Raw genomic sequence first — 27,173 nt, forward strand, 5'->3', positions numbered from 1 at the left:
CTACACTGTACAATGGTGGCATACTACTACTTAGGGCTGGTCTACATTAAGGATATTTGCACCAGTGTGCCAAACTGGTATAAAAGCAAGGATTGTGTCAGTGTCACCCAATCCAGGGTGCAAAAACCCCTAATGCAGGCAAGACCTTAGTACATAATGCTTTCTCTCCTGCTGATCCCTCTCCGGCTTCAAAGCACTATGCACAACATCGAGTTAACCCTTGTGGTAACACACTTGTTATGGTAAGTAAGTATCATCCCTATTTACAGATGGAAAAATGGAGACAGAAAGGGATAGGCACTTGATCAAGGCCACAAAATGGAGGCGTCACTAGAGCCAGAATTAGCACCCTGGTGATTGCTGCTTCTCAAGCCAGTGCTCAGATCATATTTTGCTACCATCAGCTGCTTAGTATTTACTAAAGAACCTCCACAAGATACAGGTTTGCACCAGCACCTCACTAACAACCTTCAGGGTGACTTTCCAGTATAAAAAGAAGTTGGAAGAGAGAAACAGGAAACTCCCAAGTTAGAGAAGAATGCGTCCAAGATTTTCAAAAACTGTTGTCTAAAACTAGGCTCCTACATCAAGGGTGGGCAAACTACGGCCCGCGGGCCAGATCCAGCCCCTTAGGGCTTTGGATCCGGCCAACAGGATTGCCCCCTGGGGCGCCATGGGCCCCATGCCACTCTCAGAAGCGGCCAGCACCACGTCCCTGTGGCCCCTGGGCGGGGGGGCAGAGGGCTCCGTGCGTTGCCCTCGCCTCCAGGCACCATCCCCCACAGCACCCATTGCCTGGGAACGGGGAACTGCAATGGGAGCTTCAGGGGAGGTACTGGAGGCATGGCAAGGGCAGAGCATGAGGAACCCCCAGCCCCCTTATCCCCCAGGGGCTGCAGTGCTTCTCTGGGCTCAGTACGTGGGGCAGGGGCAGGCATGCAGGGAGCATGCCCTGGCGCACGCCGCTGCCACTCAGAGCTGCTTTAGGAGCCTGAATGCTGGAGCCCGAACCCCTCCTGCAGCCCATCCCCCAATTCCCTGCCCTAAGCCCCCTGCCTGCACCTCGCACCCCTCCAGCACCCCAACCCCCTGCCCTACGCCCCTTCATACACCCTACACCTCTCCTGCACCCCAGCCCCCTGCCCTGAACTCCCTGCTGCACCCTGCACCCCGTGCACCCCAACCTCCTGCCCTGAATCCCTTGCCTGCACCTTGTACCCCAACCCCCTGCTCTGAGCCCCCTCGTACACCCCGCACCCCTCCTGCACCGCAGCCCCTTGCCCTGAACTCCCTGCTGCACCCTGCACCGCAACCCCCTGCCCTGAGCTCCCTGGTGCACCCTGCACCCAATTCCCTGCCCTGAACCCCCTTGTACACCCCACAACCCTCCTGCACCCTAACCCCCTGCCCTGAGCCCCCCCACAAGATACCCACACCTCTCCTCTGTCCCACTCCCATGCCCTGAGCCCCTTCCTGCACACTACACCCCCTCCCACACCCCAAGACCCTGCCCCGGCCCTGCATACAATTTCCCTACCCAGATATGACCCTCGGCCCAAAAAGTTTGCCCACCCCTGTCCTACATCCGTAAGTGGTATGATTTTCAAGAGAGCTAAGCAGCCAGCATTTCCATTTAAAGCAGGCCATTTATTTAGATGCCGAAATATTGCATGAGTAGCCTAACATCAGACTCCCACTTTAAGAAAATCTTGGCCTGGAATTGTCTTTGGGAAAATTAAAGTGGAAAGAAAACCCCTCTTTCTATCAGGTCTGCAAACAACTCCTTCCCATACGTTATCTTGCCAAAAAGTTTATGTCCCTTCCAATGCAGCCAAGGTCAGTGAGTGCTGAGCTTATTGACACAGAAGTACAAGCTACATGAGTAAGAGCTGCCTGGTGCTCCCTCCCTAAGTATATCAATTGATTTTTTGGATCAACACGCCTGTGGATTTCCATTTTTTCCTTCACCTTCTATGAACAAAGAGTCTATCGGCCCCACTCATGACTTCCGTCTCTCTCTAAGAAGATGCATGTACATTTATACAGCACCCCTATAAAGAACCTAAATCACAAATTATACACATAGACCACCACTGGCCAGCAGCCACTCATAGTTTGAGGGTAGGAATGAACACACCTCCACATGACAGGCAGGTAATGGGAAAATGGGGGGAAATGCCCTTCTTTCTAAAAAGTGCCATGAGAACTGTAATCCCTCTACAGAGCAGACGGGACATCAAGGCAAAACTTTTTAAACTAAGGAAGGAAGGATGGTCTTGTGGTTGATGGACTGCATCGGACTTCAGAGATCCGGGCTCAAATCCCAGCTGTGCCACAGACTGACTGTGTGACCTTGGGAAAAGTCATTTAGTCTTTTTGCAATTCCGTTTCCAGTTTATAAAATCAAGATGAAGGGTGAAAGAAAGGAAGTAGTATCATCTGGAGAGACTGTAAGCTCCTACTGCAGAGACTGTCTCTTACTACAGATTTGTACAAGCCCTAGCACAATGGGGCTGGGGACTCTAGACACTCCTATAATTAAAAAAAAGTCAATCATTAGGTGTCAATCCCTATTTAAGCAAACTATAGCCTGATTTTCTCAGACAAGCTGAGGACCCCATGGGAGCTGCAGGTTCTCAGAATATCGGATAAAAAATCAGACCACTTTTCATCATCTAAATAGATTTAGGTACCTGACTTCAGATACCCACATTTGAAAACGTTGCCTTGTGTGCTTAATCCACACAGCCAGTAATTTGCACCACCTTGGCTCCCTCATCTGAGTACCCAGTAGACTACGAGAAGGGAGAGAAGAGAAATCAACTATATTTTTTCATTTCTGTCTGAGCTTGTACTAATATAGCAGGGAACTGAACTCTAGGAAAACTTCAGGGGTCACCCGAAACCTTCACAACATTGGAGGCACGGATCATCACGCTTCCCTCTACTTTGCCACACTAGAGTCACCCAGTTTCTCTCAGGCTGGCCAGCTCAACCAGAACTGGAGGTATTTCTAGGGTCCTTCAGTCCTGCAGAACTCCACAAGCCTGCAGGTCCACACCTGTCAACCTCAGGAGCTCTGCAGGGGCAGCACTGCAATGACTACAGCTGGGGGGTGGTGAGGGTGCATACCACATCTGAATTAACAGGAGTTCAGTAAATGGAGGTTGAACTGAAATAATTCTTTGCATTTCCATAAACCCTAATACGCAAGCACTGTGCAAATATGGATGGTATTTTGCAACACCCTTCTTCAAAGGTGCACTGTTATTATCCTCACAGATGAACAGAGGCACAGCACCGAAATGATATACCCAAGGTCTCAACAAGTCAGAGGCAGGAATAGGACTGAAGGGTCCAGACTTTTCCAGGCAATAAGGCTACACGCACACGCCCTCTCCTATATGTCATTCAAGCAATTGCTTCCCCCACAGATTACGAAGAGAGAAATGAATACTGCATGGTTCACCTTAACCCAGACAGTAACACGAGTGGCGGATTTAGAGTTAGCGGGGCCCTGTGCGCAGCTTCATTTTGGGAGGAACCCCCCCCCCCCGCCCCTCAGCACCCAGCCAAGAAAAAGAACATTCTCTCTTATCTCCTCCACCCCATTTTTCATTCTTTTTTTCATTCATCCTCCTCCTATAAGTAATAGGAAGTAAATGAAAATAAAGTGAGGTACTTTGATTGGGGCAGGGGGTTAGGGTGCAGGAAGGGGTGTGGCGGTCAGGCTCTGGGAGGAGTGCAGGCTCTGAGCTGAGGCAGGGAGTTGGGGTGTGGGAGGGGGTCGGGGTGCGGGCTCTGGGCTGGGGCAGAGGGTTGGGGTGCGGGGGGGGGTGTGTGGCAGAGGGGCAGTGCTTACTTCGGGCAGCGCAGTTCCCAAAGTGACCGGCATACGCACGCCTCTGACACTGGCTCCTAGGTGGGGAGGGCTGGGGACCTCCGCGCACCACTGCCCGCAGGTGCTGCCCCCACAGCTCCCACTGGCTGCAGTTCCTGGCCAATGGGAGCTGTGGGGTCGGCGCTCAGGGCGGGGGCAGTGTGTGGAGACACCCCCCACCACAGGCTGCGGGGACATGCCAGCTGCTTCCTCTGTGCCATGCCGCTCCCGGAAGCGAGGCAGAGAGTGCAAGAAGCCGCCTTAGCCCTGCTGCTGGCACATCTCTGTGCGCTCCCTGAGGTGGGTGGGTGGGAGCAGCAGCAGGTCTCTGTGTGCTGCTCCGAGTGGGAGCAGCACGCGGAGAAGCCTCCCCACCACCAAGGGCGCACAGAGATGTGCCAGCAGCCAGATGCTTCCGGAAGCAGTGTGGGGCCACTGTCCATGGCATTCAGGCAGCCTGCCTGCCTGAGCCCTGCTGTGTCACCGGGTTGTCAGATGATATTTGTCCTGCATTTTGGGGGCCCTCCTGTCTGTCATTGGGCCACTGCACAGTGTGTTTGTTTCATGGGTAAATGCGCTCCTGAACACAACGAAGCAAGTTGGTAGTTTCCTACCTTCACTTTTTCACCTTTTATCTCCACAGTCTTAATCATAAAGTCAACTCCGATAGTGGCTCCTTGACCTGGTGGGAAAAGCCCCTACAAAGAAAGCAGTTTGGTTAAAGCAGATTCTGCAGTAAGATAAGAAAGAAGATTTCACCTGCTGATGAACCCCCACCAGATTTTTGTCCCATCCTTCTTCCTCTTTAATTCTATTCCCCTCTCCCCAAACAGTTCTTTTCCATCAGAGAGAAGTAGCAATAGATGGGGAAACAACTCAGAGTGATTTGATCACAGTCTGCAAGTACCTACACAGGGGATAAATATTTAATAATGGGCTCTTCAGCCTAGCAGAGAACGGACTAACACAATCCAATGCCTGGAAGTTGAAGCTAGACAAATTCAAACTGAAAATATTGTGCAACTTTTTAACAAGAGGGTAATTAGCATTGGAACAATATCAAGGGTTGTGGTGGATTCTCCATCATTGGCAGTTTTTAAATCATAGCTGGATGGGGTTTTTTTAAAGATATGCTGAAGGAATGATTTTGGGGGAGCTCTATGGCCCATGCTATACAGGAGGTCAGACTGGCCTGAGAATCTATGATCTAGGAATTCAGAGAGACCTCTGTGCCACAGGAGATGCAATCAGTTGTTCTGACGCCCTAACTAATGGAGGACTGGACTCTCCCCCACACTCCATACACAAATCTCCATCTGAGTGCACTGGGAATCCAATGGAAGGAGTGGCAGCAAAATCAACTCTTACGTTACTTGGGACAAAAGAACAACTGATCATGTTTCTTGCTGTACAAAGGTCTCTCCAGTTCAACTCCAGTTGTTTTCCATAGAGTAAGGAACGTGACAACTTGACTTGTGAGGCAGGGAGAGGGAGGGCAAAATAGAGGAAAAGGGGATTGAGAAAGAGGAGGAGGAAAAGAAAAAAGAACTATAGATGTTTACAGCCTCCTCTGAGGCATCTGGTATTGACTGATGTCAGAGACGGGGGACTGGACTAGATCCGCCATTCAGCTCATTCACCATGTCAATTTCTCAGTTCCCAGGAACCAGTGGTGGCAAAAGCTTCAGGAGCATTCATTAGAAGAGAACATTTTGTCATCACCTCTTTCCATTTCCCCAGCGCTATCCTGCAACCCTGTGAAAGCCACTTTCCAAGCGATACTCTCGCATGCTTGTACAAAGGTTTGTGTGAGTGAACGAACAGACAGCGGCTATCCTGACAGTAGCAACATCAAAAGATTTCAACTTCTGTTTCGTGGTACTATTATATAAATAATAAATAAAACAATAATAGCTTTTCAATTATTGGTTTCTAGGCCTGTAGACCTACACAAAGCCACATTGGTTTTAAAAATAAGTCTCTGGAAATCTTAAACTCACTCTTTTCCTCCCTCTCCAGCTGCAAGCAAATAGCGGGCAGCACTAGGGCTAAACTGTAAAATCTGCAGCCAATTCTGCTGCTTTCCAAGCTTTGGTTTGCTGCTGATGGTTGCAGAGGCTAGAAATCAATCACAGGGAAAAAGTGCTGAGACTTTAAAGTGAAACTTGCCCAGAAACCACAGCTTGTGTTACATACAATATCATGCAAACTTCCCCTTAACCTCGGTTACAGAAATCCTGCCCCTCCTTTTCCCCAGTATCATTGCACGGAAAAGGAAATCAGCCCCAACACTTGTGATTTTTTAAACTTCTGCAAGGCAAGCAGGGACTTACCCAACCCCCATTTCTATTTTAAGGATTTAGCTGTATGGGTCACAGAAGACAACAAAAGCAGGGGGTTGAGAGGTTTGCTGAGCAATATATGGGCTCATCTCTCCACCCCCCTTTTTTAAGTCATCATTAAATAGCCTTTACAACACTTGCAAAGCTTAATTTTTAAAGGGAGTATGAAGGAAGGTGCTGCACTGAAAACCCCAGACACTGAATTTCTCTATCCAGACAGCAGTTTGAAAGCTTCCCAAACCTCTGCAGGGTTCAGGGTCGAAGAGCGATGGAATGCAGCAAGAGGGTACTTCAGTCTTGGTGACCCAAATCATGCCTATCGATAGTCTCCTCGTTTTTCTCTCAGCTAGATCTGCCAACAAGGGGGCTAGTTTTGTAGGACATAACCCCTTGCAGGTACACTTACAGCACCAGGACTTGTTCTGGGGATGTTGGTATCACAACAAAGTGCTTTAGCTGATCTGCGTTGTGGGCGTGCACCTCAGTTCCAAGTTATTTTAGAGACAGCTACTCATTCAAATGGATTTACGCACACAAACCAAAAACCGCCCGAATACGCATCGAAGCATTTTCCCCATTAAAAGAAGAAACATCCTACCTGAGTGAAGCGTCGGACTAAGCAGGTTTTCCCCACGCCAGCGTTGCCAATTAAAACAATTTTGAACAGAAAATCATAATCTTCCATACTCATTTACACAGCTGCAAGGGAAAGAGAAATATAAATAAGCCAAAAGGGAAGCATCAGCTGAGGTTCAAGCAGCTGGTAAGAGTGCTAGCTCTGCATTGTCGCTTTACCCTCAGGAGCCGGCATGTGATATTCCTGCAGGGCACCACTAACAAATCAATGCAGTTTTCAGAGTCCCTTGCAACAACAGTTTAGTTACTGGTGAACTTTACTCCTCCAAATACTCAGGACAAAGGTCATTACAGAGTTTGCACTGCTGATAAGATAAAGGAATTGCACTTATAACAGTGAGAGGGCTCCTACCTTCCTGACACAGAGGCATTTCGCATGTCCACAAACCTGACCACAAGCCTGCAGAACCAATTCAACCTTTGCCATCCTGCCTGGCAAAAAAAAAAAAAAAAATCTGTTGTAAAAAGATGACTGAGTGTGGACTTTAACTCCATTCTGTGGGGTCCTCAGTGTTCAGGCTGCCAATTATACCGAATTACAGATGGTGGTTTACGGACCTGCCTTGCTCAGTTTCCATAAGGAGCCTTACACAGACTACTACTTAAGCCTCGGAGAGACAGGCCCTAGGTTTCATTAAACCTTTTGCTTCCAATGCATCTGGTTTGGGCTAAGCCACTAGTTTTCTCTTTCAAAAGAGAACATATTAATATTCATATTCTGATAATTGGGCCACATTGTGCTAGGTACTGTGCAGACCGATGGCACAGGAGACATCCCTGCCCCAGGAAGTGCACAATTTGCATCTGGCAGGATGTAACAAGTGGATGAAAAGGAAAAAAAATTGGGGAATGCAGGGGGGGTGGAGGGGGCTAGTAAATAGGAAAATGAACTAACAATAAAATGAACAGGGTTTGGCATAAAGCCAAAATCTTAGCTCACCTCCTGCCTAAGTAATGCCAGGAGGTAGCAACTCGGTGGCACTATGGCTGAGGAAAGATTTTAAAAGAGGGTTTTAAAAACAGGTGAAAGGCTTATTATTTTTGTCAAGGAGTTTGCCCATGCACAGGGGACGGCGTGGGAATCAACATAGAAGCTGACAATCAAGCCTGCCCTCATTGGCAAGGGGAAAGCAAGGCTGACGGCCTAATAAGCAGAGACAGCCTTGGCTAAATGGGGAAAGGCCTTCTACGTATCCTTAAACTGTATTTGGTGGGGTAGGAGGAGAAACCAGTGGAGGGATGCAAAGAGGAAGGTGATGTGGTCAGAGTAATGAGACAGGAAGATGATCTTTGCGCCTAGTTTTTCAGTAGACAATAAGGTTGGCATCAAGGCCAGCAGAGGAGGAGATTACAGCAGTCAGGGCACGAGATGAAGGGCTGAACAAGAATCTTGGGAATCTGGACAGGTGGAAGAGCTTGACTACTAGAAACATTATGCAGGTAGAAATAGCACCGTTTGGATATGGCCTGGATGGGTGGACCCAGGGGAAGGGCTGAGTCAGAAAACAAATGCAGTATGAACAACAAAAGCCTCTCCCCATCAGCCTGCCACTATGCCTCCAACCCACCGGGAAGGAACAGTCCTGAGATTATCATTTGTATTGCAGCAGCACCTGGGAACCCCCCAACCACTGCTCAGGGCCCCTTTGTGCAAGGTGTTGAACAAAAAAGATGGTCCCAGCCTCATAGAGTTTACAACCCAAATATAAGACAAAAGACAACAGGCAGACACAACAGACAAGGGCAGAACAAGTTAACAATGAGACAACACTGGTCTGCGTGATAGGCACTGGTCACAGCACAAGGGCTGCCCAACCACTGTGGAGTTTTTGGCAGGCATGACAGAAAAGGAGCCAAGAGGCCAGCTCAGCTGCCGCATCTAGTTAACCCTTGGCCTTTCCACCAAGCCTACAAAACAGCAGGTGTCAACAGTTAGTGACTAATGGGATGGTGATTTGTGTGACATACACAAGTGGTCAAGATGAACTGGACTGATTCATTTAATATACAACTCATTTTGCCAGGGCCAAACAGCATCAGTTGCCAATAACTCACTAACAGATCTGCTGTGACTGTGCTCAGGTCTGGTGGATGGTCGCTTGAGTCTACCCTGCACAAGGGCCAAGAAGAGTGTAACAAGCTCCATGATGTCCTTCCATCCCCATCTTCACAGCATGAGAACTTGGAACAGCAGAGAATCTTGTCCCTTTAAATCTTTTTTTTTTTTATGTTTTGTGGAACTATGCAAGTGTTACACACCTGGTAACAAACAACAGTGTATCAGTCTACACCGCCTCCTCGTCACACAAACGCTGAGGTTTCCCAGGTGGAAGGTACCACTCCATCACCCACCCTGGGTCATTTCCTACCAGTATCTGCACTGAGGTCTCCCACAAGGCTTTGGATGCTCTGTGGTGCTGGTCACCTCCTGTGGCTCCTCCGGTCGCAGGGGTCGAAGCGGGCCCAGGGAGACACTGGTTCCCTGAGCAGTCAGGGGCTGTGGCTGGTCCTCTGCAGGAGCTTCCAAGACAGGTCCTTCCCCTGCAGCCTCCAGCCCAGAATGAGCTGGGCTCCCTCCCTTTATGCTGCTAGAGCATTTGGAGCATACCCAGTCCTGCCTTCTGCTGTCAATAATATGGGCTTAACCCTGTCTGGGCTAAGCTGACCTCGTGACACACCCTCCCACTTAAGAAGAGCTTCCGAGGGTGGTCCATCTTCTCTTTCTCCCCCTCCCAATCTAGAAAAAAAAAATCCGCATTAACGTGGGTCTTACCCGGACAATGAAACAGGCAGAAGTCGTAGGGGTTGGAGTGAGAGGTACCAGCACATAATCTAGGGGTTCATGTCCTTCATGCTGTGTATCTACCTGAGAGGAACATGGTCTGTGATTAATTTGAAGGTGTTCCCCAGCAGGTAATTGTGTAAGGCATCAATAGCCCATTTCACAGCCAGGGCCTTTTCTCTATTGTTGAGTAGTGTTGTTCCTGAGGAAATAATTTGCAACTCAGGTACAGTACTGGAGGTTCTTCCCCCTCCAGCTCCTGGGAGAGTATGGCCCCAAAGTCCACCTCTAGGTGTCTGTTTGGAGTATTAACTCCTTTGAAAAGTTGGGGTTTTGTAGGACACATTCCTGTGTCAATCACTGTTTCAGAGTCTTGAAGGCCTCATCGCACTGGTCAGACCATCACACCTGTCGCGACTGAGAGTTCTTTGTCAGGTCCAAAATGGGGGCGGCTATAGTCACGAAGTCTGGTACAAAACGGCGATAGTACCCAGCCAGTCCCAAAAATTGGCTTACGTTTCTTCAACTTGGGCATGGGTGTATCCATAAGAGCTTGTACCTTATTAATTAGGGGGCGCAACTTCCCTCCCCCTACTATGTACCCAAGGTATGTCACCTCTTCCTGCCCGAGATGGCACTTCACCGGGTTGGCTGGCTTCCCTAAGAGCCTGGAACACCCCAGCAAGGTGTTGTAGGGTGTCCTCCCAGTTACTACTGTAGATTACAATGTCATCTATATAGGCTGCCGCACACTGATCATGAGGCAGCAAGATCTTATTCATCAGCTGCTGAAAAGTAGCTGCAGCCCCATGTAGCCCCAATGTGGAAGAGTGGAAGAGAACGAATGGCATCAGAAAGGCCATTCTCTCCCCCTCCCCCCGAGAGTTTGCTGTTAGGGGGATATGCCAGTACCCTTAGTTTAAATCTAGGGTTGACAAACACCTCACTCCCCAGAGTTGTTCTATGAGTTCTTCTATATGGAGCATTGTGTGCACATCAAACCAGGAGATAGCATTGACCTTCCGGAAATGGATACAGAATTAAGTTAGGACTAGAACAATTGGGCTTCGCCATTCACTCTTCAATTCCTTGACCACCCGCATCTCAAGCATTGTATCCAGTTCCTGTGGTATTGCAGCCCACATCTTCCAGGGCAGCGGTCTGTTGTTGTCCTTCACTCTCTGACTGGGTGTTGTCGCAATGTGATGGCTTGTAAGGTTGGTTCATCCCAGGTAGGTTGATAGAACGTCATGGAAGTCCCTTATGAGATGCCGTATTTGTTCCTGCTGTGCAGGCGTGAGGCCTTCCCCAAGTATAGCTGGCCTTGGATCCGGGGGTTCCCCCATTAGGAGTACAAGTTCTAGGCCCAGGGTTGATGGGGCAATGAACAAGGACTCCCTGGCCTTCAAAAGATTCATGTGGTATGTACAGGTCTCCCTCCGTCATCCTGGCAGCCAGACTTCATAATCTACTAGTCCAACCCGCTGGATCACCTCATAAGGCCCCTGCCATTTGGCCAGGAGCTTTGACTCTGTGGAGGGCAACAAGAGCAACAAGCAATCCCCCCGCATCAGAACTTTGCACCTTGGTTCCTCTGTTATAGAGCCATTCTTGCGTCTTTTGGGCCCACATCAGGTTCTCTTGGGTGAAAGCACCTAGGGCCCAGAGCCGCTCTTGGAGGCGTAGCACATACTGGGTGGTCCCAAGTACCCATGTCTCTTGTACCTCCCAGTCTTCTCTCAGGAGGTCAAGGATCCCTCTGGGTTGCCTGCCATACAAGAGTTCAAAGAGGGAGAACCTGGTTGACATTTGGGGTACCTCCCTTATAGCGAACAGCAGGGCTGGCAATAGTGCATCCCAGTGGCTGGGTTCTCCTCCACAAATTTCCGCAACATGCACTTCAGGATACCGCTAAAGCGCTCCACTAGACTGTCCGTTTGTAGGTGGTAGACTAACATCTGGAGAGTCCATATATTCAGGAGGTAGCACAACTCTGCTATCAGTTTAGAAGATATGTTCGTGCCCTGGTCAGTCAGGATCTCCGGAGGTATCCCGACCCTAGCAAAGACTTTCACGAGTTCAGCAGCAATCACAGGCACCGTGGCTGCTCGAAGGGGGACAGCTTCAGGATAACGTGTCGTGTAGTCCACAATCACCAGAATACATTGATTCCCTGTCTTACTTCTTTATGGGGGGCCAATTAGGTCCATCCCGATGCGTTCAAGGGTATGCTGACCACTGGCAGGAGTATTAGGGGTGCCCGGGGTACACCTTTCAGCCTGGTCCACTGACATCCGGGCAAGATGCACAATAGCCTCGGACCTCTTGGTGAATGCCAGGCCAAAATAAATAAATAAATAAATAAATGGCAGGCCACCCTCTGGAGAGTCTTTTCCCGCCTCAGGTGTCCTGCCCAGGGGTTTGCATGGGCTAACTGTAGGAGGCTTTGTTGCAACCTACAGGGGACCAACAGATAATGGAGCGGCTCAGGTGTTTGTGGTTCCTGAACCACCCACAATAGGTGATCCCACCAGATCTCAAATCGGGGCCCCGTGGAAGTCTCAAAGGTGTGTCCACCACAAACCTGGGGTGGTGGCCTGCTCCCAGGCACTACTGAGGGTCAGGTCCTCTCTCTGCTACTGTACAAAATCTACATCTCGTTCCAGCTCTTCCCTGGACAGGTACATTGTGGTGCGGGGGTTGGCAGGTGCCTTCTTAGCCACAGATGTTCCATCCACAGGGTCTGCCTCCATTGTGTGTCCAAGTAGTCCCTTCCATGGAGGCCTAGCCCCTTCTGCTCATGGGGCAGGCAGTTGATACTTCCAGAGGATCTCCCTGAATTCCGGCCAGTCTCGCCCCAGCACAATGGGGTAGGCCAATCTGGGGACCATGCCCACATGGAGGATTTCCTCCCGGTGGCAAATCTCAATCCTCACCGAGGCCGTGGGATAAGGACGGATATCCCCATGGACACATTATAAGTGCATCTGTTCACCAGAGGGTTTAAGGTCAGGGACCAGCCCCTCCTGTATGAGGGTCTGGCTACATCCCGAGTCCACAAGGGCTTTTGTGAGGGTCTCTTCGACCTGTACAAGGACCAAGAACTTTCCCAGACTTCTTATCCAAGCTCTTTGGCCAGTGACCCAGACTTGCCATAGCTCAAGTCCATGAATGGACATTCCTGCCAAAAATGCCTCTCTTGGCCACACTCCCAGCAGCGATTTCGGGCTTCCGGGCCTGGGGCCTTCTTTTGGCGAGCCTGGTCCCTCTTGTGGGTGCCGATCATTTTGAATCAGAGTTCGGGTGACCTGGTGTCTGGGTTTGGGGCTGGGGGGCTTAGTGAGTGTGGAGCAGGCGATGGACGAGGGTTCCCAGCCTCCGCTCCCCGTGGGTTTCCCTTGCCTGGCCCATCCCTTCTGCTCACGTTTCCAGATCCCCGGGTTGGTGCCTCGGCCCCCCTCGGACGCCAGATAGTTCTACCGCCACCATCTCTGCCACCTGGGGCCCAGTCAAACCTTCTGGGTTCAACCATCTCCAACAGTGGTCCTGCACCCATTGGGCCACGGCCCGTAGTCGAGCCCCACCAAAGTCTCCAGCAACAAGTACAACAAGAACGCCTGGTCCAGCAGGTGGCAACTCTATTATGCCCGCCGGGCGCCCCAGCCCCTGTGGATGCAGGGGCTGGGGCGCCCGGCGGGCATAATAGAGTTGCCACCTGCTGGACCAGGCGTTCTTGTTGTACTTGTTGCTGGGCAGCTAACTCATGAAGGAGTTGCTGCTGTTGTTCCTGATGCTGGGTCATCTGCTGCTGCTGGCCATCAGCTACATCATCTGAGCCTGTTGCTGCCACTGCTGAGCCCCCTGCTCTTGCTGACTCTCCAGCATCCACTTTAGAAGCTTCTCAGTATCCATCTTGGACGGCAGTGGGGCTCCTGTACCCTAGATTCCTTCCCCTGGACCTTTCAGCAGATCCTGGTCAATGCCCACATTCTCCACCATCTGTGGTGGTCTATGCTGCCCCCCACCAAATCACACCAACAGGGGGTAGAGGGCGGAAGCACACTGCCTTCGCGTCCACTCCCGGGCTTTCCAGATGACCAGCTCTAGGTCTAAAGTCCAAAAACACAGGTGATGGCCCCTAGGATCGGGGCAGCACGGCCAAGCATCCTGAGGTCAACAGAGCCACCCTTGGGGTGCAAGGCAGCATGGCCTAGCAGCCAGAGTTCAATGAAGGGGCACCCATCAAGGGGTGTGGCAGCCCCAGTAGGGAACCCAGGCCCACTCGACTCCACCAGGCCCTGACCCAGGGCCCTCACAGTGGCGGAGCAATTTGCCACTGACTAAGCGGGGGTGGGTAGCGGGGGGGAAGGAACATATTGAGGTTTCCCAGATGGGAGGTACCATTCTGTCACACTCCCGCGTTGAGGTCTCCCACGAGGCTTCGGATGCTCCGTGGTCTGTGGTGCTGGTCTCCTCCTGTGGCTCCTCCCCCCACAGGGGTCAAAGTGGGCCCAGGGAGACTCTGTTCCCAGAGCAGTCAGGGGCAGTGGCTAATTCTCCGCAGGAGCTTCCCAGACAGGTTCTTCCCCTGCAGCCTCCAGCCCAGAATAAGCTGGGCTTCCTCCCTTTATACTGCCAGAGCATTTGGAGCATGCCCAGTCCTGCCTGGGGAGTGGGACTTCCACTACCAATAATATGGGCTTAACCCTGTCTGGGCTAGTGCGGAGTAAGCAGACCCCGTCACAAACAGCAACGGTACCAAGAAAAACTGACATCCCTCTTAAAATTAAATGTGTGACACCACTGTTAAAATGTTTCATGCTTCATGACTTGCCCAAGCTAGAAAACTTTGGTGAACCAATGCAAGTTATTTCCATACCAGTAAAAACTTCCTTAGCACTGGTTCTGGACCAGAGATCCCTGTGGTCCTTCAAAACCTGGGATATATTTCATCTGGTCACATGACTCCCATTGCCAGTTCCCTGAAGTCATCCAACATTCAAACTTATCTTCTCAGGAAACTTCAAGATAAACTTGCTTGTAGCTTTCTCATATTTATATTTATGAATGCTAAACAGCTCAGGCATACCCTAGAGTTATGTCTGATCCTCTTTGTTAGACTCCAAGACTAATCGTATGAGATAGTGACCCAAAACTGAAACAAGACAAGCCAGTTGCCAAAGCCATAAACAAACAAAATAAGAGATTAAATACCAGAACTAAAACTAAACAAAGGGTGTGAATGAGCAAGGATGGAATGAGCAAGAAATACAGAAAAAATAACACGGGCTGAGCAAGACATGAGGAGTTAAAAATCTCGGCCTTCTCCCAGTTTATTAAACCATTTCTCTCTTCATTCATTTCCCACTTGTAAAAATCAGAAGGGCACCTCTAGGCTTCCCAGTGTGTCCTAAATTCAACTTGGCTAACTTTTAGGCCCTATGTGGAATTTTCTGAAGTGCCTCAATGAGTTAGAAGCACAAGTTTTGTTAAGAAAACAAGTCAACGGGATTTGTACTCCTAACTCACTTAGGTCAGGTCTATACACAGTTTTGTACCATATAAATAGGTTGGCATGGGAATGATTTACCAGAATAGTTATACTCATACAACCCCTAGTGTGTACACAGTTATACTGAGGTAAAATACTGGTATAGCTTAATCTCGTGCCCTTAGAGGTGTAAGAATACCAGTCCAAGCACCTTTATAGCAGTATAGCTGCAGCCACACTAGAGAAGTTGTACCATTTTAACAATACTGGTCTAGTTAAAGCAGTACAGCAGCTTTTGTGCCAAGGCAAGGCCTTAAGTAATCCCAGCCCCCGCAACCTGCAATGAGCTCTGAATGCAGACTTCTGCGCCAAGTCTCACTGAAGTCAGAGGGGTCTCCATGGTATGGGGTTTCACCTGCACAGAACTCCTTGCAGGACTTGGGCCTTCGATTATGAACTCTTGACATTATATAGAAACACAGTGCACAGATCCTAAACCTGTCAGCACAGGACTAATCAAAAAGCTACATTACTCTGATAGAGTTTTCTTGCTTCTGCAACTTTTAGCCAAGGGACTTTTTCTGATGACTCAGTTGCATATTAATAAATTTTTCTTTCCTCTTTCTCTCTTAACCGAGCAAGTGTTTTTTAACCACCATAACTGTTGTTCTCACTGGCCAGGGACTAGGGGATCTCAAAGGAACTTTGGCATTAGTATTTTTTAGTTACTGATTCAGAGTAAAACAACTCCTCGTTATTCACTTGTGATCGGCTAAGCATTATTACTTAAAATTAACAAGTAGGAATTGCATCACACTCACCCTTAGTGAAATCCAGAAGAGGCACAAAGGGAAGAAAAACACTTCACAAATCACTGTCAGAGGGCGAGACTTCATTTCTTCCCAGAAGCACATTATGGACCGACGAGTTATCTACAGATAGCCAGAGCCATGAAGCCGGGAGCAGCAGTACCACTTAGGCCAAGACCCACTTTTGGACCTAGCCAGACATGAGTGGCACTGCAACCCCAGGCACCAAGTCGCAACGCCACTCACTGAAATTTGGAGAGGGTGTGCGTAGGGGCTCATGGACCAAGGGGGTCAGGTTGCTGGTTGGGAGTAGGGGAATGCCTGAGGGGGGGAAAAAGAGGGCGGGGGAAATCTACTGGCCTCCCCACTTTAAGTCCCAGTGCATGCATCTCTTTCCAATACCTTCCATGCACCCTCTCCAAACCAGATCCTCCACTTCCCAAAGAAATATCTTAAAGGGGGCACCTCAGCACAATGGGCCCACAGGCAGCTCTATAGTCCCCATTGTAGTGGGAAAGCATGGTGTGCTTGCCCCGAGACTGCTCCCTTCTGACAGAGACCTACTGCCCACCCCACTCAGCTCCTGTGGGAAGTTCTGTGCTTCATCTTGTTGCTAGGAACCTCAATGGGACCTACCCATGGGAGTAAAGTCAGCAGAATTCCCCCCCCCCTTTTTTTTTGAGCCTGACATTTTTCCCCTCAATCATCTGCATGAGGCACAGTAGACTTTGTGGACAATTAAGATATTTTTCTGGGTTAATATTTTGTTCAGCATGTGCTATGGGCAAGGAATTTATCTGCAGTATATAAGTGCCCTGGGATTTATTCCCCAGGGAATTTAATTTCCAGTTTTATTTAGTTTCTTTCCAAGTGAGTTTTATTCTCCCTGCATTTGGATCACTTCACATATTAGTTCTCCCAAGCTGAGCTCTTTAATATTTTTCCACTGTGCTTCCTACAGCCTGGATAGTTTATTTTATCTGATCTTTGCACTGCTCTTCTGTGTGTCTGTTTGAATGGAGACAGAAGATTCCTCCTTATCTTTGACATCCTGACGACTGAACATACAATGCACAGTCACTCAGGGTAACAGAACAAGCAGGCTAAGTTCAGGGTAATGATTCAAAAGTTAGCTGGGAAATGTTAACTGCTTTGAGGCAATTGAGTTCTCGTTTTAAAAGGAGTGAGGCTGCAAGCTTGACGTGCCCTCACACTCACGTATGTGCCCCATGGGCTTTTCACATGATCTTCCTATCCTAGAGTTTTAGGCTAACACCAATCTTCAATCTGGGTAGTACCTGAGCACGTCCCACACATAACAGATGGCCAAGTGTAGTGTCCTTAACAGACTTCATGGAGCCTCTGGCTCTTCTCCCTCTCTGAGGTATAGCAACTCTGCCTGGGGCAGGGTTTACATTTGAGGCCGAATTCAGACCTGGTGTAATGGCTACGATTTCCACCCACTACTCTTCCCAAGGAAACCTTAAGTGACTACCGAGGTTAAAAGGCCAGGCATTTCTCAGATCAGCCAGAAGATAAGTTACCCTAAGCTACTCTTTTACACACTCTGGAGATCAGAAAATAAGCTTTTCCCCGGGAATCAAGACAAAAAGTGTCCCCAGTAACAATGAACTGTGTTCTCAGAGCTTTAAAATAAAGCCAATAAAATAGGTCAATGTCCTAAAGAACTTCAATAGCAACATTTCCATGGACCTCAATCGAAAAAGTGTAGTATTTCAATTGCTAGAGATTCAGGTCCCAAAAACTGAGCCATGATCCTGCAGAGGGGTCTGCCTACATAGAGAACAATTAAAATCCATAGGATTCAACCTAGGCTTAAGAATTAACTTGTATGGATCACTCTGCTGGATCAGGGTGCCATAGACAATAATATAACAAGGACAACAGATCCATCTCCAGGATGAGTAAAGGGATTGCAGAAGAAAACGGGCAAATGCACTGGAAAATAAAAGGAAGGGAATACTGAGCTTTTGTGACGTTATTGATATGAACTGTGACCACATAGATCATTGTTGCAACCAAGGTCCTACAGTTGCACCAAATCTTGTACTAAGGAGGTCAAGAGAGGTGTCTATGAAAAGGTTGTAATTTGCTGGTTATGATTATGCTGTCTGTATGTGTGTATCATTTTTGTATTTGAAGTTATAAATATAGGCTATGTACTTGTATCTCAATGTGTTTGATTCTAAGTAGCATTAATGAAGCATTTTGAGAAAGGATCTTTCAGCTTCTTGAGAAAGGATTTTTCAGATTAAGTGCCCAATCAAGAAACACTTAACTGACAATGGACCTTGGGAGACTCCAATCCACATCTGAGGAGCCTTTCTGTGAACCTTCAAGGTAGCTGCTCTACCTGCAAACTGAGTCATGCATGGACATGTGATTTGCCCATGTGACTCCAAACTCCATCTTGCTCCTGTGATTTTCCACAGAAAGAACAATGGGGATCTTTCACATGGGAGAAACTATATAAGGCCCCTGGGAGACATCTCCATTTTGTCTTCAATCCTGCTTCTGACTTCTGGAGGAACTGTGCTTGAAACTGAAGGTCTGAACAAAAGACTGAATGACCCAGCCAAGCTGGGATGTTTATACTCCATAAACTTGATTGGTTTAAAATCAGCAGTAATCCCATCAAGCCTGAAACAAGCCTGAACTAAGAACTTTGCAAATGTTGTATGTAATTGATTCCATTTAACCAGTTTTAACTCTCATCTATATTTCTTTCTTTTTGTGAATAAACCTTTAGATTCTAAAGAATTGGCAACAGCGTAATTTGTGGGTAAGATCTGACTTGTATATTGACCTAAATCTGGGGCTTGGTCCTTTGGGATCAGGAGAACCTTTTTTCTTTTACTGGGGTATTGGTTTTCATAACCATTCACTTCCATAAGGAGTGGTGCTGGTGGTGATACTGGGAAACTGGAGCATCTGAGGGAATTGCTTGTATGACTTCTGGTTAGCCAGTGGGGTAAAACCAAAGTCCTCTCTGTTGGCTGGTTTGGTGTGCCTTAGTAGTGAAAGACCCCCAGTCATAGGCTCTGACTGTCCTGCTCTAAGCAATTTATCCTAAATTGATACTCTTAGTAGTATCCCGCCAAAGGCCGCTCTGTTACAGCTCTGAGGAGGGTTGTTCCTTATGGGCCCAGTCAATCATACTAGTGGTTTTATTCTATTTAGTACCTTTTTGTAACATTAGCTTTTAGATGATTAGGTGCTGGAGTAGAGTAGATGGCACAGCTGTAGCACAGAGATAGTGAATTATGAAGGGAGATCTGAAACAGGGTGGTGATGGTGCACAGTCCACAAGAGGAGGGAGGCACTGCCAGGCAAAGGGCAGCAAAAAGATAAATATCATTCTTCAGAGTCCGTTAAATAGTATTAAGATGTCCTATTGACAGAAGTGTCATGGGTAAGTAATTTTGTTTATTAAACATCCCCCACCACTGACAAAGGGCTGAACAATACAGCACAGCTGAATAGATAGACGATATAAATTAAAAGGTTATTGACGCACATTTACATTATATCTGTCCAATATCAGAATAATAGGATCATAGAACCATAGGGTCAGAAGAGACTGCAAGGGTTTATAATAGTACACTGTAGACCAGGGGTGGGCAAACTTTTTGGCCCGAGGGCCACATCGGGGTTCCAAAACTGTATGGAAGGCCGGGTACGAAAGGCTGTGCCTCCCCAAACAGCCTGGCCCCCTTCCCTTATCCGCTCTCTCCCACTTCCCGCCCCCTGACTGCCCCTCTCAGAACCCCAGACCCATCCACTCCCCCGCTCTTTGTCCCTTGAACGCCCCCTCCTGAAACCCCCCGCTCCTAACCGCCCCCTTCTGGGACCCCACCTCCTATCCAACCACCCCTGCTCCCTGTTCTCTGACTGCCCCAACCCCTATCCACGCCCCCACCACCTGACAGGCCCCCTGGGACTCTCACAGTTATCCAACTGCCCCTGCTCCCTGTCCCCTGACTGCCCCCTGGGAATGCCAGCCCCTTATCAAACCCCCATGCTCCCACCCCCTTACCATGCCGCTCAGAGCACCAGGGCAGGCCGGCAGCTCACGCAGCCGCGCTGCCCAGCAGGAGCTCGCAGCCCCGCCGCCCAGAGCGCTGGTGGCACAGCAAGCCCAGGCTGCGGGGGTGAACAGACAGCAGGGGAGGGGCCAGGGGCTCTCCTCCCCAGCTGGGAACTCAAGGGCCGGGCAGGATGGTACCGTGGGCCAGATGTGGCCCACGGGCCACAGTTTGCCCACCTCTGCTGTAGACTATATGTATTGACTACAGAAAACCACACTAGTTGGGAAGACAAAATTTGGCCTTGTAGTTGGAACACAATTACAATCTATATTAAAAAACAACCGTGATCACTCCTACATGGAACCCAGCTTCAACAGGACTACACATGTGAGCAAAGTTAAGTGTGTGCTGAAGTGCTTGCCGTATCAGCACCCATTTCTCTACATGTCAATCTCACACACACACACACACACACACACACACACACACACACACACACACACACACACACACACACACACATTTTTCTTCTATTATAGCAGCCAAATGCTGTGTTGGCAGTTCCATTGGAACTCCCATGACATTTAAGAAGATGTAATTCAAACAACACTAGTTCCAGGCTGCAACTTGGTGTCTCATATCTTAGCTCTGGAGTACAGATGTTTTGCTTTACAATATATTAAACCAAACATGTTTAGACATTTTTAAGGAGAACTGCCAACATTTTTGTAACCCTTCTGCCCCTCTGAATTGGCGGCAACAAGGGCCGGGTTCAGTATGCAGGGGTTCCGTTTCAATAACACCATGCATAACCGGCTCGAGCCCCCACCCAGTGATCTGGGACACTTACATACCACACCCCCCTGGGTGTCTCTAGGAGGCAATACTTCCCCTCTCACAAGCACGGAGTCTGAGTGTAGCAAAACCTTTTTTAATAAATGAAGGAATTAATGCGGCATCCCACTGGAGAAACACCACAAACAGGATTATAACACAAACCATAAACAAACAAAAAAACCCAACCCCAGGTACATTTGGCAATGTCCTTTTCCCCTTAGGGTCTTAAGTCCAATCACCCCAAAGTCCAACAACCCAAAAGTCTCTGGTCAGTGCCACCTCAGAATTCGAGAGTTTATCTGCAGAGTTTTAATCCCCCCCCACCAGCCTGGGTGGAAAGGGGGGGGGGAAGTCCACACAGGGTGTTAGGGGGCACCTTACATGGGCCAGAGCCAATTGCTCCGCCTCTCCATGGAGTTCTGCTGCAGCCTTCACCACTCCCTGCAAACCCCTTCATTCTGCTCACTGTTCAATGGGCTGCGCCAACACGCTGCAAACTGCTCTGCCAGCCACTTAACAATAGGTCTTCAGACTCCCCCCACTAGTTAACACAGCACTCCATGATCTCAATTCAGCTCTTTCAGTGATTTCAGCTCTTAGTAGGGGAGCCCTGGTGCTGCTGCACCATTGGCCCATCATGAATTCAGCTCAGCAGTCTCTAGATGGACTCCTAATAGAATCAAAAATTAGCTCTACTCTTTAACATTGGAGAGAGGAGGATGTGCAATTGGTGTTCCAGGCCCTCAAAAAGGGCCCATACCATCAGGTACACACACCAGTCCCCAACCTCTCTCCCTTCATGGGGTTTTGGAACCCATGTCTCATGTTTAGCAAGTACCACCCAACTGAGGTTGAGTCACTTCTGTCACAAAGCAGTCCCACAGCTCCCTATCCACACAATCTGGGTGACAAACTTTTTTTTTTCCCTGCCCCAATAACAAAGAAATTGGGGATCCCAGAGCTGTTAAAATCACCATCCCAAGCTGCTGTGGGGTTATGCTAAGTGGTGGGGGTGGATGCCAATGCAATTCTTGAAATTCTTTCCACACTCTCTACAATTCAGCACCAGATGTCAGAGTAGCGCTCATCCTGACTCTGCTTACATCTTCAAAACCCCATATATAAAAAATAATAAAAGCAACACAGTCAGAAGTGGAGGGAAAGAACCTAACTTCTACCTGAACATTTTTCTCCATTATTATAACCAAAAAAAGCTAACATCATTATTAAAAAGATTAGAAAAAGCAACATTTTCTTGTTTCCCTGCCCCAGTTTCTTTAATGTATGTATCTGACAGCACTTGTATATAGTAAGTTTCACTGTCTTCCCAGTAGAGGCAGTCAGGTTTCCCTGCTTGACCACAGACTTTAATAGGATCAAAAAATTATTAACAAGAAGACTTAAGGGGCAGGGATGGTACCTGAAAACTACTTTTAACTCATTTATTAATTAAAGTATCAGAGGGGTAGCCGTGTTAGTCTGGATCTGTAAAAGCAGCAAAGAATCCTGTGGCACCTTATAGACTAACAGATGTTTTGGAGCATGAGCTTTCGTGGGTGAATACCCACTTCCTCAGATGCATGTAGTGGAAATTTCCAGGGGCAGGTATATATATGCTAGCAAGCAAGCTAGACATAACGAGGTCAGTTCAATCAGGGACGATGAGGCCCTGTTCTAGCAGTTGAGGTGTGAAAACCAAGAGAGGAAAAACTGGTTCTGTAGTTGGCAAGCCATTCACAGTCTTTGTTCAATCCTGAGCTGATGGTGTCAAATTTGCAGATGAACTGAAGCTCAGCAGTTTCTCTTTGAAGTCTGGTCCTGAAGTTTTTTTGCTGCAGGATGGCCACCTTAAGGTCGGCTATAGTGTGGCCAGGGAGGTTGAAGTGCTCTCCTACAGGTTTTTGTATATTGCCATTCCTAATGTCTGATTTGTGTCCACTGATCCTTTTCCGTAGAGACTGTCCAGTTTGGCCGATGTACATAGCAGAGGGGCATTGCTGGCATATGATGGCGTATATTACATTGGTGGATGTGCAGGTGAATGAACCAGTGAAGGTGTGGCTGATCTGGTTAGGTCCTGTGATGGTGTCGCTGGTGTAGATATGTGGGCAGAGTTGGCATCGAGGTTTGTTGCATGGATTGGTTCCTGAGCTAGAGTTACTATGGTGCGGTGTGCAGTTACTGATGAGAATATGTTTCAGGTTGGCAGGTTGTCTGTGGGCAAGGACTGGCCTGCCACCCAAGGCCTGTGAAAATGTGGGATCATTGTCCAGGATGGGTTGTAGATCCTTGATGATGCGTTGGAGGGGTTTTAGCTGGGGGCTGTATGTGATGGCCAGTGGAGTCCTGTTGGTTTCTTTCTTGGGTTTGTCTTGCAGTAGGAGGCTTCTGGGTACACGTCTGGCTCTGTTGATCTGTTTCCTTATTTCCTCATGCGGGTATTGTAGTTTTGAGAATGCTTGGTGGAGATTTTGTAGGTGTTGGTCTCTGTCTGAGGGGTTAGAGCAGATGCGGTTGTACCTCAGTGCTTGGCTGTAGACAATGGATCGTGTGATGTGTCCGGGATGGAAGCTGGAGGCATGAAGGTAGGCACAGTGGTCGGTAGGTTTTCGATATAGGGTGGTGTTAATGTGACCATCACTTATTTGCACTGTGGTTTCTAGAAAGTGGACCTCCTGTGTAGATTGGTCCAGGCTGAGGTTGATGGTGGGGTGGAAGCTGTTGAAATCGTGGTGGAATTTTTCCAGAATCTCCTTCCCATGGGTCCAGATGATGAAGATGTCATCAATGTAGCGTAGATAGAGAAGGGGTGTGAGTGGACGAGAGCTGAGGAAGCGTTGTTCCAGGTCGGCCATAAAGATATTGGCATATTGTGGGGCCATGTGGGTGCCCATAGCAGTGCCACTGATCTGGAGATATATATTGTCATCAAGTTTGAAATAGTTGTGTGTAAGTATAAAGGCACAGAGCTCAGCAGCCAGTTGTGCTGTGGCATCATCAGGGATAGTGTACCTGACAGCTTGTATTCCATCTGTGTGTGGGATGTTTGTGTAGAGAGCCTCTACATCCATGGTGGCTAGGATGGTGTTTTTTGGGAGGTGACCAATGCATTGTAGTTTCCTCAGAAAATCAGTGGTGTCACGGAGACAGCTGGGAATGCTGGTGGCATAGGGTCTGAGTAGAGAGTCCATATATCCAGACAGTCCTTCAGTGAGAGTGCCAATGCCCGAGATGATGGGGCATCCAGGATTTCCGGGTTTGTGGATCTTGGGTAGTAGATAGAATAACCCTGGTCGGGGCTCTAGGGGTATGTTAATTTCTTCTGGTGTTAGTGTCGGGAGTGTCCTGAGTACATGCTGTAGTTTCTTAGTGTATTCCTCAGTGGGATCTGAGTGAAGTGGCCTGTAGAATTTGGTATTGGAGAGTTGTCTGGAGGCCTCCTTTTGGTAGTCAGACCTGTTCATGACGACAATGGCACCTCCTTTATCAGCCTCTTTGATGATAATGTCAGGGTGGTTTCTGAGGCTGTGGATGGCATTGCGTTCTGCACGACTTAGGTTGTGAGGCAAGCGATGTTGTTGTTCCACGATTTCTGCCTGTGCACGCCAGCAGAAGCGTTCAATGTATAGGTCCAGACTGTCATTTCAACCCTCAGGAGGAGTCCATGTGGAGTTCTTCTTCTTGTGCTGTTGGTGGGAGGGCACCTGTGTATCAGTGCACTGTTCAGTGTTGTCCTGGAAGTATTCTTTGAGTCGGAGATGGCGAAAGTAGGCTTCCAGATCGCCACAGAACTGTATCATGTTGGTGGGGGTGGTAGGGCAGAAAGAGAGTCCCTGAGATAGGACAGACTTTTCTTCTGGGCTGAGTGTGTAGTTGGATAGATTGACGATATTGCTGGGTGGGTTACTGGTACCACGGTTGTGGCCCCCTGTGGCAGGTAGGAGTTTAGACAGCTTACAGTCCTTTTTCCTTTGTAGAGAGGTGAAGTGTCCTACTGCAAGTCAAACCCAAGAAAGAAACCAACAGGACTCCACTGGCCATCACATACAGCCCCCAGCTAAAACCCCTCCAACGCATCATCAAGGATCTACAACCCATCCTGGACAATGATCCCACACTTTCACAGGCCTTGGGTGGCAGGCCAGTCCTTGCCCACAGACAACCTGCCAACCTGAAACATATTCTCATCAGTAACTGCACACCGCACCATAGTAACTCTAGCTCAGGAACCAATCCATGCAACAAACCTCGATGCCAACTCTGCCCATATATCTACACCAGCGACACCATCACAGGACCTAACCAGATCAGCCACACCATCACTGGTTCATTCACCTGCACATCCACCAATGTAATATACGCCATCATATGCCAGCAATGCCCCTCTGCTATGTACATCGGCCAAACTGGACAGTCTCTACGGAAAAGGATCAGTGGACACAAATCAAACATTAGGAATGGCAATATACAAAAACCTGTAGGAGAGCACTTCAACCTCCCTGGCCACACTATAGCCGACCTTAAGGTGGCCATCCTGCAGCAAAAAAACTTCAGGACCAGACTTCAAAGAGAAACTGCTGAGCTTCAGTTCATCTGCAAATTTGACACCATCAGCTCAGGATTGAACAAAGACTGTGAATGGCTTGCCAACTACAGAACCAGTTTTTCCTCTCTTGGTTTTCACACCTCAACTGCTAGAACAGGGCCTCATCGTCCCTGATTGAACTGACCTCGTTATCTCTAGCTTGCTTGCTAGCATATATATACCTGCCCCTGGAAATTTCCACTACATGCATCTGAGGAAGTGGGTATTCACCCACGAAAGCTCATGCTCCAAAACATCTGTGTCTATAAGGTGCCACAGGATTCTTTGCTGCTTTTATTAATTAAATAAATTTCAAATTAAAAAGTATCCCTTTAATTTAAGGGAGACAACAGTTTGGTTATTTTGATCAGATCAATATCACTCTTCAGCATTCTGACCCCAAGACATCAGGCAAGAGGCTGATGAGGGCGTCTAATCTTCCTGCTACAGCAAGACTGTTCCTTGGGTCTATTTTTCCAGTCTAGCATTTGATAACTCAAGTGACAGAGCTTCTATCATTTCCCAAAGGAGATTATAGTCTATAATAGAACCAGAGCGTGAAACTGACAGAGAAAAAGTAATATTTGACCAGCCTAAGAGTGAAATAAAAAAAAGTAAATGAAGAATAAATTAGACTTTTTAAATTATCTATTAGATCAGCTAAGGTGCATCTGTTAACTATTCGTGTTATATATAAAATGAAAATACTATTATATAGTACAGAGGGAATAAAATTCAGCAAAACAAGGCATGTGAGGTTTTTGGCACCTATGGCTGTCTCAGGTGACTTGATATTGTCCTTTACTGTAGGAGTGGGGGAAAACAAATAGTTAGATGTTATTTGCATTCTTCTAAATCCAGAATGGGTGTGTTTGTGAAAAAGGTGAATTTTCCAGAATTCTAGTCTGTAACATGGAGCACTTCAATTGAGTGCAACATTTGTATTGTAAAGGGGTTTTACAAAGAAGAATGTAGAACAGAGGTGGGCAAACTATAGCCTGCGGGACTGTCCTGCCCGGCCCTTGAACTGCCAGCTGGGCAGGCTAGCCCCTGGCCCCTCCCTGACTGTCCCCTCCCCCCCGCAGCCTCAGCTCACCACACCGTCAGAGCGGGAAGGGGCTGCACGTTGGGGGCAGGGGAGAGCAGGGAGGGAGGCTCACTGGCAGCCTCAGGGGAGCAGGCAGGCGGTGCGGGTGGTGAGAGCATGAGGAACGCGGCTGGAGGACTCAGGAGGAGCACCAGGCAGCTGCACAGCCAACTGGAGAGAAGTGGCGCTTTGAAGGGGAAACCGCCGCTTCTCTCCAGCTGCACGGCTGCCCCTGCGCCTCCTGAGTCCTCCGCCCATGTTTGCAGGCTGCATCCTGAAAGGGGCTTTCTAGAGAGGGGGTGAGATAGGGGGCTGGGGTCCCAGGGGAGAATCTGTCAGGGGGCGGGGGTGTGAATAGGGTCAGGGCAGTCAGGGAGCGGGGAGGGGGTTGGATGGGGGGGGGTCCTGGAGGTGGTGGTCAGGGGACAAGGAACAGGGGAGGTTGGATGGGTCAGGAGTTCTGAGGGGGCAGTCAGGGGGCGGGAAGTGGAGGGGCAGATAGGGTTAGGGTTTGGGGAGGTACAGCCTTTCCTACCCGGCCCTCCATACAGATTTGGAACCCCGATGTGGCCCTCAAGCCAAAAAGTTTGCCCACCCCGATGTAGAACACGCCCATAACTTCACCCTTACTTCACCCTCCCCCTCCTCCTCCAGCCCTCAAAAAAGAACATCTAA

The 27,173-nt window shown here is 48.7% G+C and overlaps 1 protein-coding gene across 4 annotated transcripts in view; it reads right to left on the bottom strand.

Moving 5' to 3' along the window:
- Positions 1-27,173, bottom strand: part of RAB30 (RAB30, member RAS oncogene family) — a 75,345-nt gene that overhangs the window by 9,068 nt on the left and 39,104 nt on the right. For 2 of the 4 annotated variants that reach the window (XM_030558436.1, XM_030558442.1), the window contains 2 exons: positions 6,821-6,921; positions 4,495-4,578 (listed from right to left, as the gene is read on the bottom strand). In XM_030558436.1, coding sequence (XP_030414296.1) covers positions 4,495-4,578; positions 6,821-6,913 — 177 coding nt within the window. In that variant the 5' untranslated portion in view covers positions 6,914-6,921. Of the gene's footprint in view, positions 1-4,494; positions 4,579-6,820; positions 6,922-7,210; positions 7,314-15,952; positions 16,560-27,173 lie in introns of those variants that run through there. The other 2 variants (XM_030558444.1, XM_030558443.1) reach the window with 2 other exon arrangements.

Source organism: Gopherus evgoodei, chromosome 1, assembly GCF_007399415.2.
Source record: "Gopherus evgoodei ecotype Sinaloan lineage chromosome 1, rGopEvg1_v1.p, whole genome shotgun sequence".
In the NCBI taxonomy this organism is placed as follows: domain Eukaryota; kingdom Metazoa; phylum Chordata; order Testudines; family Testudinidae; genus Gopherus; species Gopherus evgoodei.